Source organism: Pongo abelii, chromosome 7 (genome assembly GCF_028885655.2).
Source record: "Pongo abelii isolate AG06213 chromosome 7, NHGRI_mPonAbe1-v2.0_pri, whole genome shotgun sequence".
In the NCBI taxonomy this organism is placed as follows: Eukaryota; Metazoa; Chordata; class Mammalia; order Primates; family Hominidae; genus Pongo; species Pongo abelii.
In genome coordinates this window covers 148,951,839-148,968,685 of record NC_071992.2, presented here as the reverse complement: position 1 = coordinate 148,968,685, position 16,847 = coordinate 148,951,839, and the positions used below count along the sequence as shown (strand labels likewise).

Genomic DNA, 16,847 nt, shown 5'->3' with positions numbered 1-16,847 from the left:
TAGAGATTCAATGCTCAGGGTTTTGTTGGGTGCTGGTAGGCACCCTCTGCCTAGCAGGTGCCAATGTAATGCAGTCCCAGAAGGAAAGCATAAACCAAATTGACTGCACACATTGCAAGGCATAGTGAGCTACCCTGATTGTTTAGGGAAAGTTTCATGTGGCTGTAGGGAACAGCTTACCAGCCAATGCCCAACCTTGCGGGCCTACCTTCTAAAGATAGTCATCTCTGGCCTGCCATGTTTACTGTTTTCTGCACAGTCAGTTACCAACCTTATGATAACTGACTATGCAGAAAGGAATAAGCAGCATCATAGCTGATGCCACAAAACTCTATTCTTTTAAAGTCAGGTGGTTCAGTGAATACTGTGGCACCGAGGCATCTGAGAGGAAGGTGTGTTCAGGACATGACCATTCATTTCTCTGGAGCATTAATTCTCCCTTTACTGCTCACCCACATTCCTTCACATCTTTCAGGGCATCTTCAGATTCCCACCTCTTTCACCCCTTCAGAGGCTACACAAGCCCCTTTCCATTTCTTCTCCTTCCTGTGGCATATGGAGTTTATGGTATGCTGTTTGGGCTTCTGAATATACTATTTTATATTCTTTGTATATTTTGTATTTTTTATTCAGCAGGTCCTTGTGTATTAGTCAAAATAGTGTGAAGGATCAAAAACTAAAATGACTTCAAGGGCTAGGCAGATTACAGAAATGAAGGGAGATGGTTGCAAGGAAAATAGAGAGTTGACACTTTCAGAAGAACACCCTGACAAAGGGTGTTCATGGAATGAGCTTAGTCTGAGGACATCAGTTTAGAGCTCCTGAATTTGACTGACTGTGATTTTCTTGAGGTCAGAGATAATTTCTTATATAATTTCATTATTTCCCCAATAGAAAAATAATATTTTTCATCTGTTCAACAATATTTATTCAATACAGCCATATGCCTAGGAAAAAGATGAAAAAAACAAAACCTTTGCTTCAAAGATACCAGTATTGTATGAAAACAGACAAAGAATGAAACAGGTGTATGAGAGTGTCATAAATTCTGTGTTCAAGCACCACACTGTGCTATTAGATATTACCAGGAACATTGTCTATTTGCACAGACCATGGTTTTCCTGGTGCCTATACAGCACCTGGAATATCATAGATATTTAACACATATCTGTTCAATGAACATTTGAATGAATGGTGCAGTGATTCCAAAACAATTTGACCGATTATCAATATCATTTGAGGGAACGTTATAAAAATACAGGTTACTGGGCCCAACTCCAGACTTATTGAATCAAAATTGCGGGGAATGCAGCCCAGAGACCTGATTATCTACATCTACATCTATATCTATATCTATATCTATATCTATATCTATATCTATATCTATATCTATATCTATATCTATATCTGACCATGATATTGGGAACATTGGCCAACCGAGGTGCCCCCTTCTTCTGTTTCATGCTTGCTATTGCTGAGAGAACTGAGTGAGTGCAGAAGGCTCAGGTTCTTGTGGGAGGAGAGGTTGGTGGGGCTACACTTTGCTATGCACCTGAACTTGCCGTGTAGATGCCCCTGCCAAACCCCTACAAGTTAGATTGTCTGAAGCAGGAGGGTCCAGAAGCCTGATGAGCTGCATTCAGGAATAAGAGCTGCCTGGAAGGATTCAGTTATTGATCTTGGCTGTAGGGCTTTGCCTGCTGTATCATTTCAGTTATCAAATACAAATTCTTAGGGATGTAGAGTTTCACAGGTGACGTCTTCTCCAACTGCCTGTGCATTAGTAGAAGCCCAGTGACTTTTTTTTTTTTTTAGAACTTTTCTTCTTCACAGGTCAGAGTCTTGATTCTACAAGGCTCTAAGCTTCTTGATGCTAGGGACATTCTCTTCTTTTATTTCTGTGCTCCAGGGATATTACTTGCCAATGTTTGCTGAATAAATGGATGGGTGAGTTGAATCTATTTGAAATTTTAAGTGATGTAGTATCAGTTTCTGTTTGTCTTTTTTTGTTGTTATAGAAGCAAGCACATGGAGAAACTAGAAGTAGACCCTAGCAAGCACTCATTCCCTGATGTGACTAACATAGTTCAAGAGAAAAAATACACACCCAGAAGACGGCCTGAACCCAAAATTATACCAAGTGAGGAAGACCCAACCTTTGAAGACAACCCTGAAGTGCCTCCCCTGATTTGAAACATCTGGCTGTGTTGCCATTGGCTGAGACTCACCAGGTCCAGTTTTGGTTGGTGTAGAGACCGTATGCATATTATTCCTGGGATAAACACAGAGTTATTTGTCAATATCGCTACTCCAGTGTTTTAACTCTTACTTTGCATAGTAATACCCTTAAGCTAGCTTAAAATTAAAATGTATGTCTTAAATGCTATAACTCATCATTTATCTATAATAAAGGGTTGGTATTGAAAATGTTTAGTAAGATCATAGAACTATTGCATAAAACATTGATTATAAATCCCAGAACTGTCTACTTATGCAAAGTATTAATTCATAGATAAAAGGACTCAGTATTAAATTGGTACTTCAGCAAATTGGTCAAGCTTAGAAGTTAAAACTGTAATTTCAGACCCAATTGGAATACTTTAATATGATTTTAAACAGCATTTCCATTTTCCTTCCCATGATGTGTCTGCTTTCTCTGGTGGCATGGTATAATGGCAAGAATATGAGTTTTGAAACCAGACACCCTATATTTGGATTCCAGCTCAATCACTTTGTAAAGACCTTCAGCAAGTCCTTTAATTCTCTGAGCCTTAGTGGCTTCATGTATAATCTGGGAATAATAACGCTTGCCTCACAGGTTTGTCTGAAGATAAACTGCAGAAAGCACTTAGTACAGTGTCAGCCATATATTTAGAGCCTCCTCTCTCTCTCCTTCTTCCCTTTCTCCTCTCTCTCCTCCTCCCTTTCTCCTCTCTCTCCTCCCTGCTCCTTCTTCCCCTCCCTCCTCAATTACTTTTCTCCCCTTATTCTTTTTCTTCACCTTTTTACTCCCCATCCCACTCCTTCTCCTCTATTTCCTTCTTTACTTTTTAAATATCTTACCTTGTCTTTATCTAGAACATTATGAATTCAATATGTCACATACATTGTAGGACAAATTACTGTTACTCTGATCATGATGTAGCAATATTTAAATCAGTTTCCCCAAACATTCATTCAACAAATACCTATTGAACAACTATTGAGTGCTAGCCCCCTTTCTGTTCATCAGGGATTTAGTAGTAACAAAGCAGACAAATACATACACACAGACTATGTCAGGTGGTGTTCAGAGCTGTGAAGGAGAGTCAGAGTGAGGGGATCAAGGGTGATGGGCGCTTTTTCACACAGGGCCTTTCTCTATTAAACAGGCTTCCAATGGGAAGTCTCTGCTAATGTTTAGCAGATAACCAAAATGCATCAGTTAGAAAAAATATGATGAGAATGAGGGACTGGTTATAGGAATGCAATTGGACACAAATGTGGGAAGAGCTGGGTAGTGAAGCTCTAGAAGGGAGAGGTTGAGAATTGGAAGAAGCAGCATTGGTGCAGGTAGACAATTCAGAACTTGCACAGAATCTGAGAAGCTGAAGTAGGACTGTGATTAGGAGCTTGTATAGAGGTCTATGGAAATTATCATGCTACTGAAATTGTTGCCTCTATTTATCTGCTACCCTTCTGGTCCATGGCCAAGATCCTGGTGGGTGGGCTTAGAGCCAGCCTTCATCAGCAGGCCTGCAGTAAGAAAGGTGGGATGGACACACAGTGGTGGAGATCAAGGATCAGCTGCAGCAGGCTGGGCCCCTCTGCATCTGTCCATCACTGTGACTGATGGCGATGACTGAGTATAACACTTTTCTTCATGGTCAACTCTACCCAGGAACTACATAGGGAAGGAAATTCTGGAAAACAGTTCCCAGCCTTAGCCAACTTGACATATCATAATCCAACAGAACTCAACCTCTACCAACTTGGAAATCATGTACATTTGTCAGGACTGTATTTAATTTCCACATAAAGAGAAAGCAAAATTATACTTTTGACACAACTAATACAATTATCCATTAAACAAACAAAACTGTGCTATCTGTTATGGACTGAATAATTGTGTACTCACAAAATCCATATGTGGAAGCCCTAACCCCCAGTGTAATGGTATTCGGAGGTGGGTCTTTGGGAGATAATTAGGATTAAATAATATCATGAGGGTTGGTTCCTCATGATAGTATTTGTGTTCTTAAGAGGAAGAGACACCAGAGACCGCTCTGTCTCAGCCATCTGGCCATCTGAGGACGTAGCACTAAGTCAGGAGGAGATCTTGGACTTCTGGCCTCCAGAACTGGGAGAAGTACATTTCTGTTGTTTTAAGCACTCAGTCTATGGTACTTTTTTGTGGCAGCCCAAGCAGACGAGGACATTATCCCTCTCCCAAAAAAGATACACAGAGTCCTGCATGTGACGTTTTTCGTCCATGACTGATGGTTATTTCTCTTCTAGAGGACTCACACGCTCATTTTTATATCCTGTGAATTAAATGTGGAGATATAAAGTTAACCACTGTTAACACATCTTATGTTAGAATGGAAAAAAAAAGAAACAAAGTGAAGTGATTTACATATATAGATAAATTTATATGTGGATGTACATATGTGGTCCACTCTAACTGTGGACCATGGTGTTGTTTTGGGTCCCCAGGAATTACCATTGGTTCAGAGCCAGTGTCCAGTAATCCCTGAAATGTCTGGGTGTTTCTTTCCTCTCAGTGCACAGTCACCCTCGTAAATGTGAGCTCCTTTGCAGAAAGCTGGAAGGAAGATTTATAGAAGAAAATTTTGGCAGTATAGCAGGGTTCTTCCCCAAGGAGATCCAGCTGTCAGGTAGTAAACCAGGAAGATATCTGAGGGAAGAGTGTTCCAAAAACCAGACAGATTTTTATATATGGATATGTGTGTTTACACACATATATATTCATATCGAAGCAAGGAAGGAATACCATCACTACTATAGATCTTGTTTTTGAGCTGATCATGTGGCTGCAGCTGGTAACTGATATTTATAGCCTTCTCCTTCCACTACTTATTTCATGTTACCTTTCCTTCAGCAAGCACCTCCACGGGGTAGTTCCTGACATCATGGGGCAACCCAACCTTCATTCCTGCACATTCTGTGCCATTGACAGTCCTATCTATGTTGGGCAGTTTAGTTTTCCATTTACTGTTACCACAAAACTGGAGGTACTAAAAAGATGCCCCAAGAATTATCTGCATTTCAGTTAAATCTCTCCCTCTTCTCTCCTACTGCCCGTGAGCAGTAGCTATTCATTTTCTTGTGATGGTGAAATCTCCCGGCCAGTACACTAACTTCCTTCTTTGCCTGTTAGTTCACTGGCACAAAGACCCCAACATGGCTAGATTTGTCTCTACTTGCAATTAGAAGGCAGCATTGTTGTGTTTTCTGATGAAAGCACTCTTTCCTTTGGAACTAATCTCTCTAAACCAGCAGAGCCCCAGGTTCCAGAAGCAGGAAGTAAAATGTCGAGTTAATTAGTAGGGGCAGTAGTGAGTGGGCCATACTCATTCCCATCCCTTGGTCCCAGATCTATGCATCTTGGCTATGAAAGAAACAGCACCATATATTGGATGGGGATTCAGATTCTGTATTATATCCAAAGGAATATTACCTCATCCACAAAAAGCATTATATCACATGCTGGCACTTTAATTAAACCTTCAAAAGGCCACTTCATTGTTCTGTCAGGCCAGCTGCTCCAGGTAAATTCATTGAATTCTATAGCATCATTCTATTGGCATGCTTCATTTGCTGGAAATTGAGTTGCTTGGTTACAAGTGACACTCCATGAAATACTATGACAGTGAATATGGCAGGTAAGTCCACAGATCGTGGTTTTGGCAGAAGCATTATAGGGAAGGAAGAAAGATTTATGTTCAGAATAAGTGCATTTTCCAGTGAAAATAAGAGTCTTTCTCTTCCATAATAGAATTGTTATTGTGTAATCAACTTGCCACCAGGTGGCTGGCTGGTCCTATAGGGCCTTTAAGTGGCTACATATGGACTAAGTGTTGGCTTCTACTTTTGTCGTATTTGTCACTGTGAAAGTCTGAAAACATCTGCAAATTACTGGACACTCCTTCCATCAAGAGGTGGAGTCTCTGCCCTCTTACCTTGAATCTGGGCTAAACTTGGTGACTTGCTTCTAACCTATATAAATGATGCCATAAGGCTTTCACGGCCATACCACTAGATGGCTGTCATAGCCATACCAATTCTGCTTGGTTCTCTTGGGACACTTGCTCTGGGCGAATCCAGCCACCATGTAAGAAGTTCAACCACTCTGGGACTGCCATGCTGGAAATGCCAGACAGGGGCGTTCCAATCACAGCCTCAGCAGTGTTCCTGGCTACCGCATCAACTTCCAGACAGACAAGTCTGCCATCTTTGATATCAGTCCAGTCAAGCCTTTAGATTACTGCAGTTCTAGCCAACATCTGGCTGCAACGGCAGGAGAGACCCCAATTGAAAACTGTCCTGCTGAGCTTTCCCAAAATTGAACCCACAAAATTGTGGGCAAAATACAATGGTTTTAATTTACTAAATTTGGGGGGTAATTTTTCTTTTGGTAGCAATAGCAATCAGAACATATTTGGCATCTGGAGATGGGGCTGTACCAAAACAAAAACGTAACACATATGGTTATTGCTTGGTGGCCAGGGAGCAGTCAAGCTGGAAGGACCCTGAGGAGACTGATGCATTTGGATGCTCCAGGAAACAGACACCAAGAAGAAGTTAGAACTGCAAGAGATTTACTGGGGGATAATGCCTAAGGAAGAAGGAGAAAAGGGGGAGCAGAAGTGCAAATGGAAAGCCTTAAGACTTTGAAGCTTAGATGTGACTTTGACACCTGTAAAATGAGGCAGAAGGAAGAGGAAGGAGGATTGGCTAGAAGGATCTTCTAACTGCAGCTCTGAGAAAATCTCAGCCAATGGGTAGCTCCAGCACAAAGATTGTCACAGAAGATGGGCATGCTAGGCAGAAATGGCCAAGCCTGGATGCCCATGCCATGTTGAGTTATTGACTGGAAGCTGCCTTGAAGAGTGTGGGGGCCTCCACCCGAATGCGCAGTGGACCTGGGAGGCACTTGCCGCTGAGGTTTTCGGCTCTTTGCACGCCTTGTGGTAGGCTCTGTCTGGAAGACGTATGAGCAGTGCATCTCTGTGGCTACACAAGACTATTAAGGAAACTTGATAGGCCCCAGGAGGCTGTCAGTGAGGATGTGTAGGAAACTAAGGATCATGCTCTTCCCTGATGGAGGAAAGGAGGTCCTCGTTATGTAATAGAAAAACGTCTAGTAACTGTTGCCTATGGTAACATGAAAAAAATTTTTAATGCACCTACCGATTTGATGCATTTAATGAAAAAGATTTCCAAATAGAATGCTGAAAGTGTCCACTAGGGTCTTGCAGCTACAAATCACAGGGTACAAATAGTGATAAGCTAAAGAGGACATGTAAAGGAGCTAACCTGGCTAGGTTCAAAACTAAAACTTTCTCATCCCAGTCTCTTTCAGCAGAGTGAAACTGGCCTCACCATAACTGTGGGCCACTGTGTTGTTTGGTGTCCCCGTGGGTAGTGTTTCCTGAAGTTGGGGGTACACAGGCTGGTACATGACTCATGCCTGAGAAGCTTCTAAATGACAGTGGGACAGGGTCTGATCCTGCAGGTGGAATCAGTCCAGATGGCCAGAGAAGGGCCGTGCTGGGGCAACAGGAGAATGTGGCCTTCTCCTGAAGCTGGCTGAGGTTCCCGGAGCAAAGGATGGCCTGGGTTCATCTAGGGCATATTCATTTGCACTACTGGAGGGGTGAGGAGCCTGAGAGAAGAGGCTGGAATGTGCTGCAGGACGCCAGGGACTGAGGATGGAATCTCAAAGGAGTGGAAAGAACAAAGGATGTAGGAGAGAGGGGCAAACAGAGAACCTCTGAAGAGGCCAGGAAAGAGTCTCAAGAGGGAGAAAAACTGCCTCCAATTCTCCCCCAACCCCACAGAGCAGGAAGCCTTACCAAGCCCCTAAGAACAGTCAAGGTCCTGTTTTTCGTAGCCTTTGACTTGAACGAATAAGGGAGGGGGTGGTCACCAGGACCTAGAGAGACAGTTGAGTCCAGTAGGCAACTGACAGGAACTGAGACCCCCTTCCAGGGGCAGCCCACCCAGTACCACCCACAGGGAGACAGCTGGGGGAATAGACATCTTGACCTGACTCCCTTCTTCCCTCCCATCTCTTGCTAAAGCTTCCCAGTGACCAAAACCCACTGGAAGCCAGAGGCAAGGGAGCCTGTTGATGGAGTCCTTCAAGGTCATCTTCCTGGGCACACAGCATGGTGAAGGTCAGGGGAAGGAGCCAGCATTCTCCCTTTTATCTTCCTTCATCCCCCACTCCACCTCTGCCACACTGGAGGAGGCAGCTAGAGATCCAGAGTCCAGTAGGCCATGATGTGAGCAGGATGAGAGAAGGGAGAGGAAGAACCACATTGCTGCCACCTTTTCTGTTGCATTTCTAACCTTAGCATCCTCAGAAGGGGACAGAGGAGGGAGAGGAGACAGAGGATGCAATGCCAGGGTTTTGACCATTATAGGGACAATCTCATCTCTGAATAGAGACGAAGAATATGAGTCCAATGGCTGAAGAGCCAAGAAGAAATGCCACAGGATCTGCCTAAATCTTCATCCAGGGGCAGGAAAGGGCCACCCCCACTGAAGAAAGATGAAGGCATAGTGGAAGACAAATCTGTTGTGTTTGGATCACACTGACAAGGTTAACATTCATGCTTAAAAGTTCATGGATGATAAACAGTGATTCCAGAACCTGGTGCTCCAGCTGCTCCTTCCAAAGTCCCTCATGCCACCCTCTCATGCTCTGCCACTGATCCTTTTTCCCTTCCAGGGACCTGGTTTGCTTATGGCTCCCATGTGAGCACCGCCAGCGGCAGGAGAGGACTTCAGTTCTCCTCCCAGTCCTCACGAGGAAGAAACTCATCAGGCGTGATGCCCAACACCCTGCATGCCATGCATTTTCCTTCTGATTTTCTTCTCAGGCTTTTCTTGAGCAGCATGAACTGGCCCTGTGGTATCAATGCCCATCCTGGTCACCATCCACCACACAGCTGTTTGTGTCTGCATTCTCCTCCTGGCTGCCATGATGAGCCTGGCAGCTGCATGCCCCTGCATGTGAGTGGCCTGCAAATGTCCAGGGGAGACCACTGACAGTGACCACTGAGGAGATGTGAGTCTGGCTCAAGCCCCCCAGTCCTGAGTGGCAGTGTCCTCCTTCCTCGCTCATGGGAAGGCTGCCCTCCATGTGACAGCTGATTTGCAGCATGTGGTGTGTGTCTGTCACCCTTTGCAGCCTGTCACAGCTTTCCTGATGCATTTGGATGGAAAGTGCTACCCCATCTGCAATTGATGCACGTCAGGCCAATGTGTCTACCCGGTCTCTGTGGCAGACCCAAGCTAAATTAGTGGTTCTCTTCTACGTCTGCTCCCTAATTATTGCTCTTTGCATTTGGTCTGGTGTTTTCCTTGTATTCGAGATCAGCTGCAGCTTGTCCAGCTGCTAGGGCTCTCCACTCAGCACACATTTACCAAGCACCTAGAAGGCACGAGGAACCATATCAGGTGCCAGGAAGATTCGCTTCAAAGGTCCCATGATTCCAGTTCTAATATTCCTTCCACTGAGGACTCTGCTCCTTCCAGCCATCACATGAAGGCTGGTCACTGAGGGTCGCCTCTCCCCTCCACCCTCTACTCCATGTGCACCCGCTCCCAGGGCCCAGTCTCATGGCTTCTGCCACCAGCTCTGGGTGGATGCCTCTGAAATTATTTTTGGCCTTGAGTTTGTGCCTAAACTTCCTCTCTCTTCTCCTGGATGTCTTATACATGATTCCATATAAAGTTCAGTGTCTTCCTCCTCATTTTTTCTGCCACTTCATCTTATTCTGCCTCTTCTGGCTTTTGTTTTATGGATTCACTTTCCAATCACCCAGATTAGAAAACCCTGTCACTGCTTCCTATATTCAACATTCAATTGGAAACTAACTCCTGTACACTTTACCTCAAAGAAAGCATCTCCAGTCCTCTCCAAACCCTGTCTGCATTTAATCCCCATCATCTGCCGTGCCAACGTGGCCCCAACCTCAGCCTTCCTTGATATAAATGCCTCCTTTGAGTGTTACCCAAGGGCAAGGCTGAACACATCAGATCTGGGCCCCAACCTGCTATGTGCCACACCTCCCGCCACCTCTCCCACAGCACTCACCCTGCCCACAGCACCAAGGTTGTCACCATCCCTGATAGCCAGTGTGACATATCCACTGACCCCCTGCTGGTGGTGTGCCTGGACTGAGGCTGGTGGCGTGCTGGATCTGAGGGGCCCAGGGGAGCTCCTTCCAGGCTTGGGCAGGAGTGGGGAGTGCTGCCAGGGCCCAGGGACAAAGTGAAGGTCCTGCTGGTGGAGGGGAAGGCAAGACAAAGTGCACAAGGCATCTCTTCCTTGACAAGAACATCCATTGTTGGAATCATTATAAACCAGTGGAGCCTTTGTCAGAGAGAAATGAAGTCTGATATAATGAGCTATCATCTTGCTTCAGCTGCACTGGGTAAGTGAGCCAGTCCCCATGCTATCAAGGTGAGAAATCATGGACCACTATGAGCCAGGAGCTTCCTGCAGCAGGACCCAGAGTTACAGAGAATCATATTATTTACTCTGCTCACCTCCACCAACAAAGGAAAAACAATGCTGTCTGGTTACTACTGCTACCTAACAAACCGTTCTGTATTTAGTGACATAAATCAACAATTTTATTATGCTTAGGGTCTCTGTAGGTCAGAAATGCCAACAGGCACAATGAGGACACCTTGTCTTTTCTCTTATGCCTCAGCTTGGAAGACCCGCAAATCAGGGGTGACTTGGAATCTGGAGGCTGGAATCATCTGGAGATGTCTTTACTTGTGCATTTGGCAGCTGATGCTTTTGACCAGCCTTCAAGCGGCCTGACAGCCAGGATGGCCACACATGTCCATGACAGCTAGTCCAGGCTTCCTCAGGGCAGGGCAGAGTGGTTGGGTTCCAAGAGTGAGCATCCCAAGAGAACAATGAAGGGATGCATGGCTTTTTTTTTTTTTTCTTGCTTTTTTTTTTTTTTTTTTGACAGAGTCTTACTCTGTCACCAGGCTGGAGTGCAGTAGCACGATCTTGACTCCCTGCAACCTCCCTCTCCCCAGTTCAAGCAGTTCTCCTGCCTCAGCCTCCTGAGTAGCTGGAACTACAGGCACGCACCACCAAGCCTGGCTAATTTTTGTATTTTTAGTGGAGACAGGGTTTCATCATGTTGGCCAGGATGGTCTTGATCTCTTGACCTCATGATCCACCCGCCTCGGCCTCCCAAAGTGCTGGGATTACAGGTGTGAGCCATCACATCCGGCCGGATGCATGGCATTTTTAAAACCTAGCCTTGGAAGTTGCATAGCTCATTTCTGCCATACCCTAACGATCAAGGAAATTACAGAGGCCTGCCCAGGTTCAAAGGGAGAAGAGTCTCCACCTCTTGCTGGGGAGAGTACAAGGTTCTCAAAGAGCATGTGGAACAAGAGATATTGTTGGGAGATCTTTGGAAAATACAGTCCACCACAACGCCCTTCCTCCTCCATGAAGCTTTTAGGTGACATTGCAATGTTCCCTGTGTCAAGAAGAGGAGGTGGTTCCTCACCTGTTGTTGTATAAATAAAAGATGTGGGTGATGGGGGGTGGGGGAAGATACGGGTTTAATTTTTCCCCTAGGCCATTTTTAGAACCTACACCGCTGCCTGCCTCCTGCCTCTCCTTCCTTTGGAGGGTTCTAGAGATAAAAATATTTACAAATCAATGCAAAGCCAAATAAAGATCCTCAGAGGCAGTTTAGAAGAGTGGTTCAGAATTATGAATTAGATCCTCTTTGGTGTTCCTTAGGTTATGCAGATAAAAATAGAAAAGAAAAATTTTAATTTCCTCTTGCTGTATTTCTCTGAGAGCCACACTGAACTGTAATGTTGTACTTACCTATTCATTAATTATTTTTCTGGTAGTATCTTTGAATTCTATCTAATATAACTCAAATTTCCCAAGGTGTCAGTATGTGAGTTTATCTGGGATCATTGTCATGGCCTTCATTCAAATTTCCCTGGCTCTAGCCCCATCTGCTGATGAAGGACCTCCAGCTTGTGTGCCCATGTATTCCTGGGGAACCTCTCACAGTGTCAATGTTTCTCTACCCAATTGGACAGCACCTTCTGGGGACATCCTCCCCTCCAGCCTCCAGTCTCTGCTGCTGTTCTTTGGACCACTACACATGCCCCTGGGCTCTGGCCATGCCAACATGTCCAGCAATTGCAGGCAATCCTTTACTATTAATAGAAGAGTTCCCAGTGCAGTTCTTTGAGGGCTCTCAGACTTTAGAGAAGAGACTACTTTTGCATGAATTGAAAATGTTTTCCCTGCTCTTTGTTCTGTGTGCAAGTGGGGGGTGTTGGGGTAGAAGTGAGAATACCTTCTCCCTCTCTTGTGTCTTCAGCTGTGGATGGTCAGTGGCCATCACCTAGCCAGTGGTGCATAATGAGAGTCCTGATAGTGGGGATCCCTTGTCATTGTTCTCACCTGTCCTCAAAGTAAAAACAGATACTGGATTTCCAAGAAAGCTTTGGGTATTCTTTCCAAAAAGCTCCGATAATTGACCCAACTTTGTACACCACTGGTGAAAGAACTGCCAGCCCCTTCACTGTCATTCCAGAAGCAGAGCCTCGCACTCTAGGACTTGAGTTGATGTCCTCAATTGATACTCTTTCCATAGTCCTTGCTTCCATTCCTCTCTCTTCTCAAGCCCTGTCTTCTTAATCCTCTTCCCCCAACAGGACCCCAGCTGTCCCGTTTTCTTGGAAGTACCAGACCTCTCTATAAAAGTGATCAAAACTAAGCCTTCTTCTGTGTCTTAAAAACTTCGTCAATTGCATCATTCTGGGAGCCTCAGAGAGAAAGGTAGGATCTTGTTTTGCTGCAGGCTGACCTTGTGAGGTTTAGGTTTAGTTGGGGCCATCTGGAAGAGCAAGCTCTACCCCTTAGAACAGGGCAGGAGGAGGGGAGGAGTCTTCCATTCTGAGATACAAATAAAACCCACCTCATACCATGAATATTGTTTTCCAAAAATCCCTGATTTGGACTCCATATGGCAGTCATATATATTCTTTCTGGTAACATAACTTTGCTTGGCCTCATTTCTTGTGAACAGTCATGGTCTTATTTTGTTTAGAGATTGTTCATGCAATTGCTGCCTTGGGTAACCAACAGAGCTGTAGGACGTTGTCAGACAATGACGCATTCTGTGCCCAATCTCTTCTCCTGAATTCCCAGGATTCGCCTCCAAGTTAGGAAGGCAGTGGTATTTTTATTTAAGTAGCTACACTATGCAAAGCCATATCTCTCCTTAGGACTCAGCCAATTTCCCCAGGTTCTGCTAAAGGCGTATTTTGGAATTGTCACCACACTATCCTCTGAACCACCACTCTTCTCGGGAGGTTAAAGTCTGTTCCTGGGACAGCTCTTGAAGCCAACCCCTACTCTCATCAGGTTGAGTTCTCCCCCAAAAATGAGTTAACAGAGCAGGTCTGAGGCTGCTATCTTTAGAAAGACCTGCAGGCATGGCCGTCATCTGGGAACTTGGGCTTGGGGAGGGTTTCCACCATCCCCAGAATTGATAAGCGTGGCTCACAGTACCTAAACAGACAATGCAGTATCTGTTGAACTCCTGCTTTCCCTTCTGGGAGTCTGGAATTTTGGTATGTGCCAGGTAGAAGCAGACAATAAAAGGCTTGGGCCCTGAGTCTCTAAGAAGTATTCCTGGTAGACAGCATTTAACAGATGGCACAACTTGTTGCTGGAAGAATTGAATATATGCCATGTGACCCCATGGGGAAAGGACTCTTGGGAGCTTTCCTCTGGTTTCCTCTGGGCTTTCCCCCATGCACACTCCTTTTGCTGATTTTGCTTTACATTCTTTAGTTGTAATAAATTATTGCCATGAGTATGACTATAGGCTATGTCCTGTGAGTCCTCCGAGAAAATTACCAAACCTGGTGATGGTCTTGGGGGCCTCTAAACACTCCATCCCAGTTTGTTCTCCCACCACTGTGAGTCTTTCCTCAAGCGCCCTACCATTCCCTGGAGACACCCAGATACACCTGGTGATGTGGTTTGGCTGTGTCCCCACCCAAATCTCATCTGGAATTGTAGCTCCCATAATCTCCATGTGTTATGGGAGGGACCTGGTGAGAGGTAATTGAATCATGGGGGAGGGTTTTTCCCATGATGTTGTCATGATAGATAATAAGTCTCATGAAAATCTAATGGTTTTATAGTTCCATGCACATGCTCTCTTGCCGGCCACCATATAAGAAGTCCCTTTGTTCTTCCTTCATCTTTTGCCATGATTGTGAGGCCTCATCAGCCATGTGAAACTGTGAGTCCATTAAACTTCTTTCCTCTATAAATTACTCAGTGTTAGGTATGTCTTTATTAGCATCCTGGGAACAAACTAATGCACCTGGACAGCAGTAATGAGTCCAGCCGAGGGGGACCCAGCCTGTATGCACACTGAAATCTGCTTTATAATACATTTTCCAATGACCTAATTTTTAATTCACATTTTTCTATATCATTACACTTCATATGCCATTATAATATACCTTGAAATTTTGTGGAATGGAATGATATAAATATATAAATGAAGCCTATTTGATTATGTACAATAAAATTAGGAATCAATAAAAGGATAGCTAAAACAATATTTTTGAATCTAGAAAACAGACTACAGAGTGATAATTGGGTTGAAAAGAAATAAATGAGTTTAAATGACAATGAAAAGATGATTTGTCAAAATGTGAAAGATGAAGTTCACTGCTTAGAAGAAAATTTAGAGTTTTTGTTAAAAGACACTTTTTTGGATAAAGTTATAACTCTCCTATAAATATAGAAGAAATAAACGTGAAAGATTGTATTTAGCTCACTAATGAGTGAACCTGTAGGGTATTACAGCCGCTTCAAAGGAGAATTCAAGAGTCATTAGCATATAGCATGCAGGATGCTAAAATGAATTTACAAATAAATACAAAATCAGTGTATCCACAGGGCAATGACCAGATGCAATCTCCTTGACACATTTTTGTCTTATTATCAATTGTCTACAAATTACAAGGTTGTTGAAACAGACAATGAAATCTGGAGACAACAAAGAAAAGTGGGCCAGAGACGTGACCCAGTAATTTAGTTTTGCCCACTTAAAAGTCTTTCACAACTTTTCTTGAACTTTGAGTATGTTTATTAAAAAATATCAAAGACAAAAACAAACTTAGAATTCAACTCAGGAAGCTAGAAAACAAGCAAACATACATAACTCAAAGAAGAGAAAAATCAATTATGAAGATAGGGCAAAAATCAATGAATTAGAGGACAACAACAACAAAAAAACAAATAGAGAAGCCTGTTTATTTGAAAAGACTAATCAGATAAACTCTGGTAAGATGTTTGAAAGAAAGAGGAAGGTGATGCAAATGATAAAATAGAAAGATGATTAACAAAATATAGGATGAAAGCATGAACATGGCTACTTATGTAAAAGAAATTTAAATTTCTTAATAAAATATTAAATAAACTATACACCAATACATTTGAAATTTCAGGAAAACTATCTATGACAAAATTGGCAATAAAAATAGAAAACTTAAATTGACCAATAACTTTTAAAACTTTACAACATGAAGAAACAAACTTTGATCTACAACCTCCTTGCCCCATCACCAAATTCCCGAGTCCTTGGAAGTTTTATGAGAATTCTAGAAAATGTTCAAAATATAAAATAGTCTATATCATTTAAGGTGGTCTGAAAAAGGAAAAGAGATGAAAAAGCTGCTTAAATATTTATGTGACACTTAAAATGATTTTAATATCTAACTAGATATTCAAAAAGTATATAGAGCAATTTCATTTATGGATATGAATATAAACTCTTAAATACAATACTAATTGCCCAGGTGCGGTGGCTCACACCTATAATCCCAGCACTTTGGGAGGCCGAGGCGGGTGGATCACCTGAGGTCAGGAGTTCAAGACTAGCTTGAACAACGTGGTGAAACCCCATCTCTACTAAAAATACAAAATCAGCTGGGTGTGGTGATGCATGCCTGTAATCCCAGCTACTTGAGAGGCTGAGGCAGGAGAATTGCTTGAACCCGGGAGGCGGAGGTTGCAGTGAGCCAAGATTGTGCCACTGCACTCCAGCCTGGGCAACAAGAGCAAAACTTCATCTCAAAAAAAAAAAAAAAATATATATATATATATATATATATAGTAACTAATTTAATACCGTTGCATTAAAAATCACACATCACTAGCGAGTAATCTTTATCTCAGGAATGCAGAAGTGGTTTAATGTTACAAATTCAATCAATTTAATTTACATTAATCTATAGGAAAGGAGAAGCATTGCATCATCATGTCAATGGGTCAGAAGTTTAATAGTTATGATTTTAAGAGGAAAAAAATGAACTCTTAGAACAATAGATTTTTTTAAAAAGAACTTTAACTTGGTAAGAATTTTTGCTAAAAATCTATAACACACAAAATCCTTAAAGAAGATCAGTTATTTATATGCATTTTATTATGGTACACAAGAAAAGGATGTTTTCTATGCCTGTTACTGCTCAACATGCTACTGCGGATTTTGACCCCCCAAAGAGACAAGTACAAAAAT

The 16,847-nt window shown here is 43.2% G+C and overlaps 1 protein-coding gene across 3 annotated transcripts in view; it reads left to right on the top strand.

The window, feature by feature from the left end:
• Positions 1-4,578, top strand: part of DNAAF11 (dynein axonemal assembly factor 11) — a 111,234-nt gene extending 106,656 nt beyond the window's left edge. For all 3 annotated transcript variants that reach the window (XM_024251101.3, XM_024251100.3, XM_054518830.2), the window contains one exon: positions 2,019-4,578. In XM_024251101.3, coding sequence (XP_024106869.1) covers positions 2,019-2,193 — 175 coding nt within the window. In that variant the 3' untranslated portion in view covers positions 2,194-4,578. The remainder of the gene's footprint in view (positions 1-2,018) is intronic.
• The last annotated feature ends 12,269 nt before the right edge of the window (positions 4,579-16,847 follow it).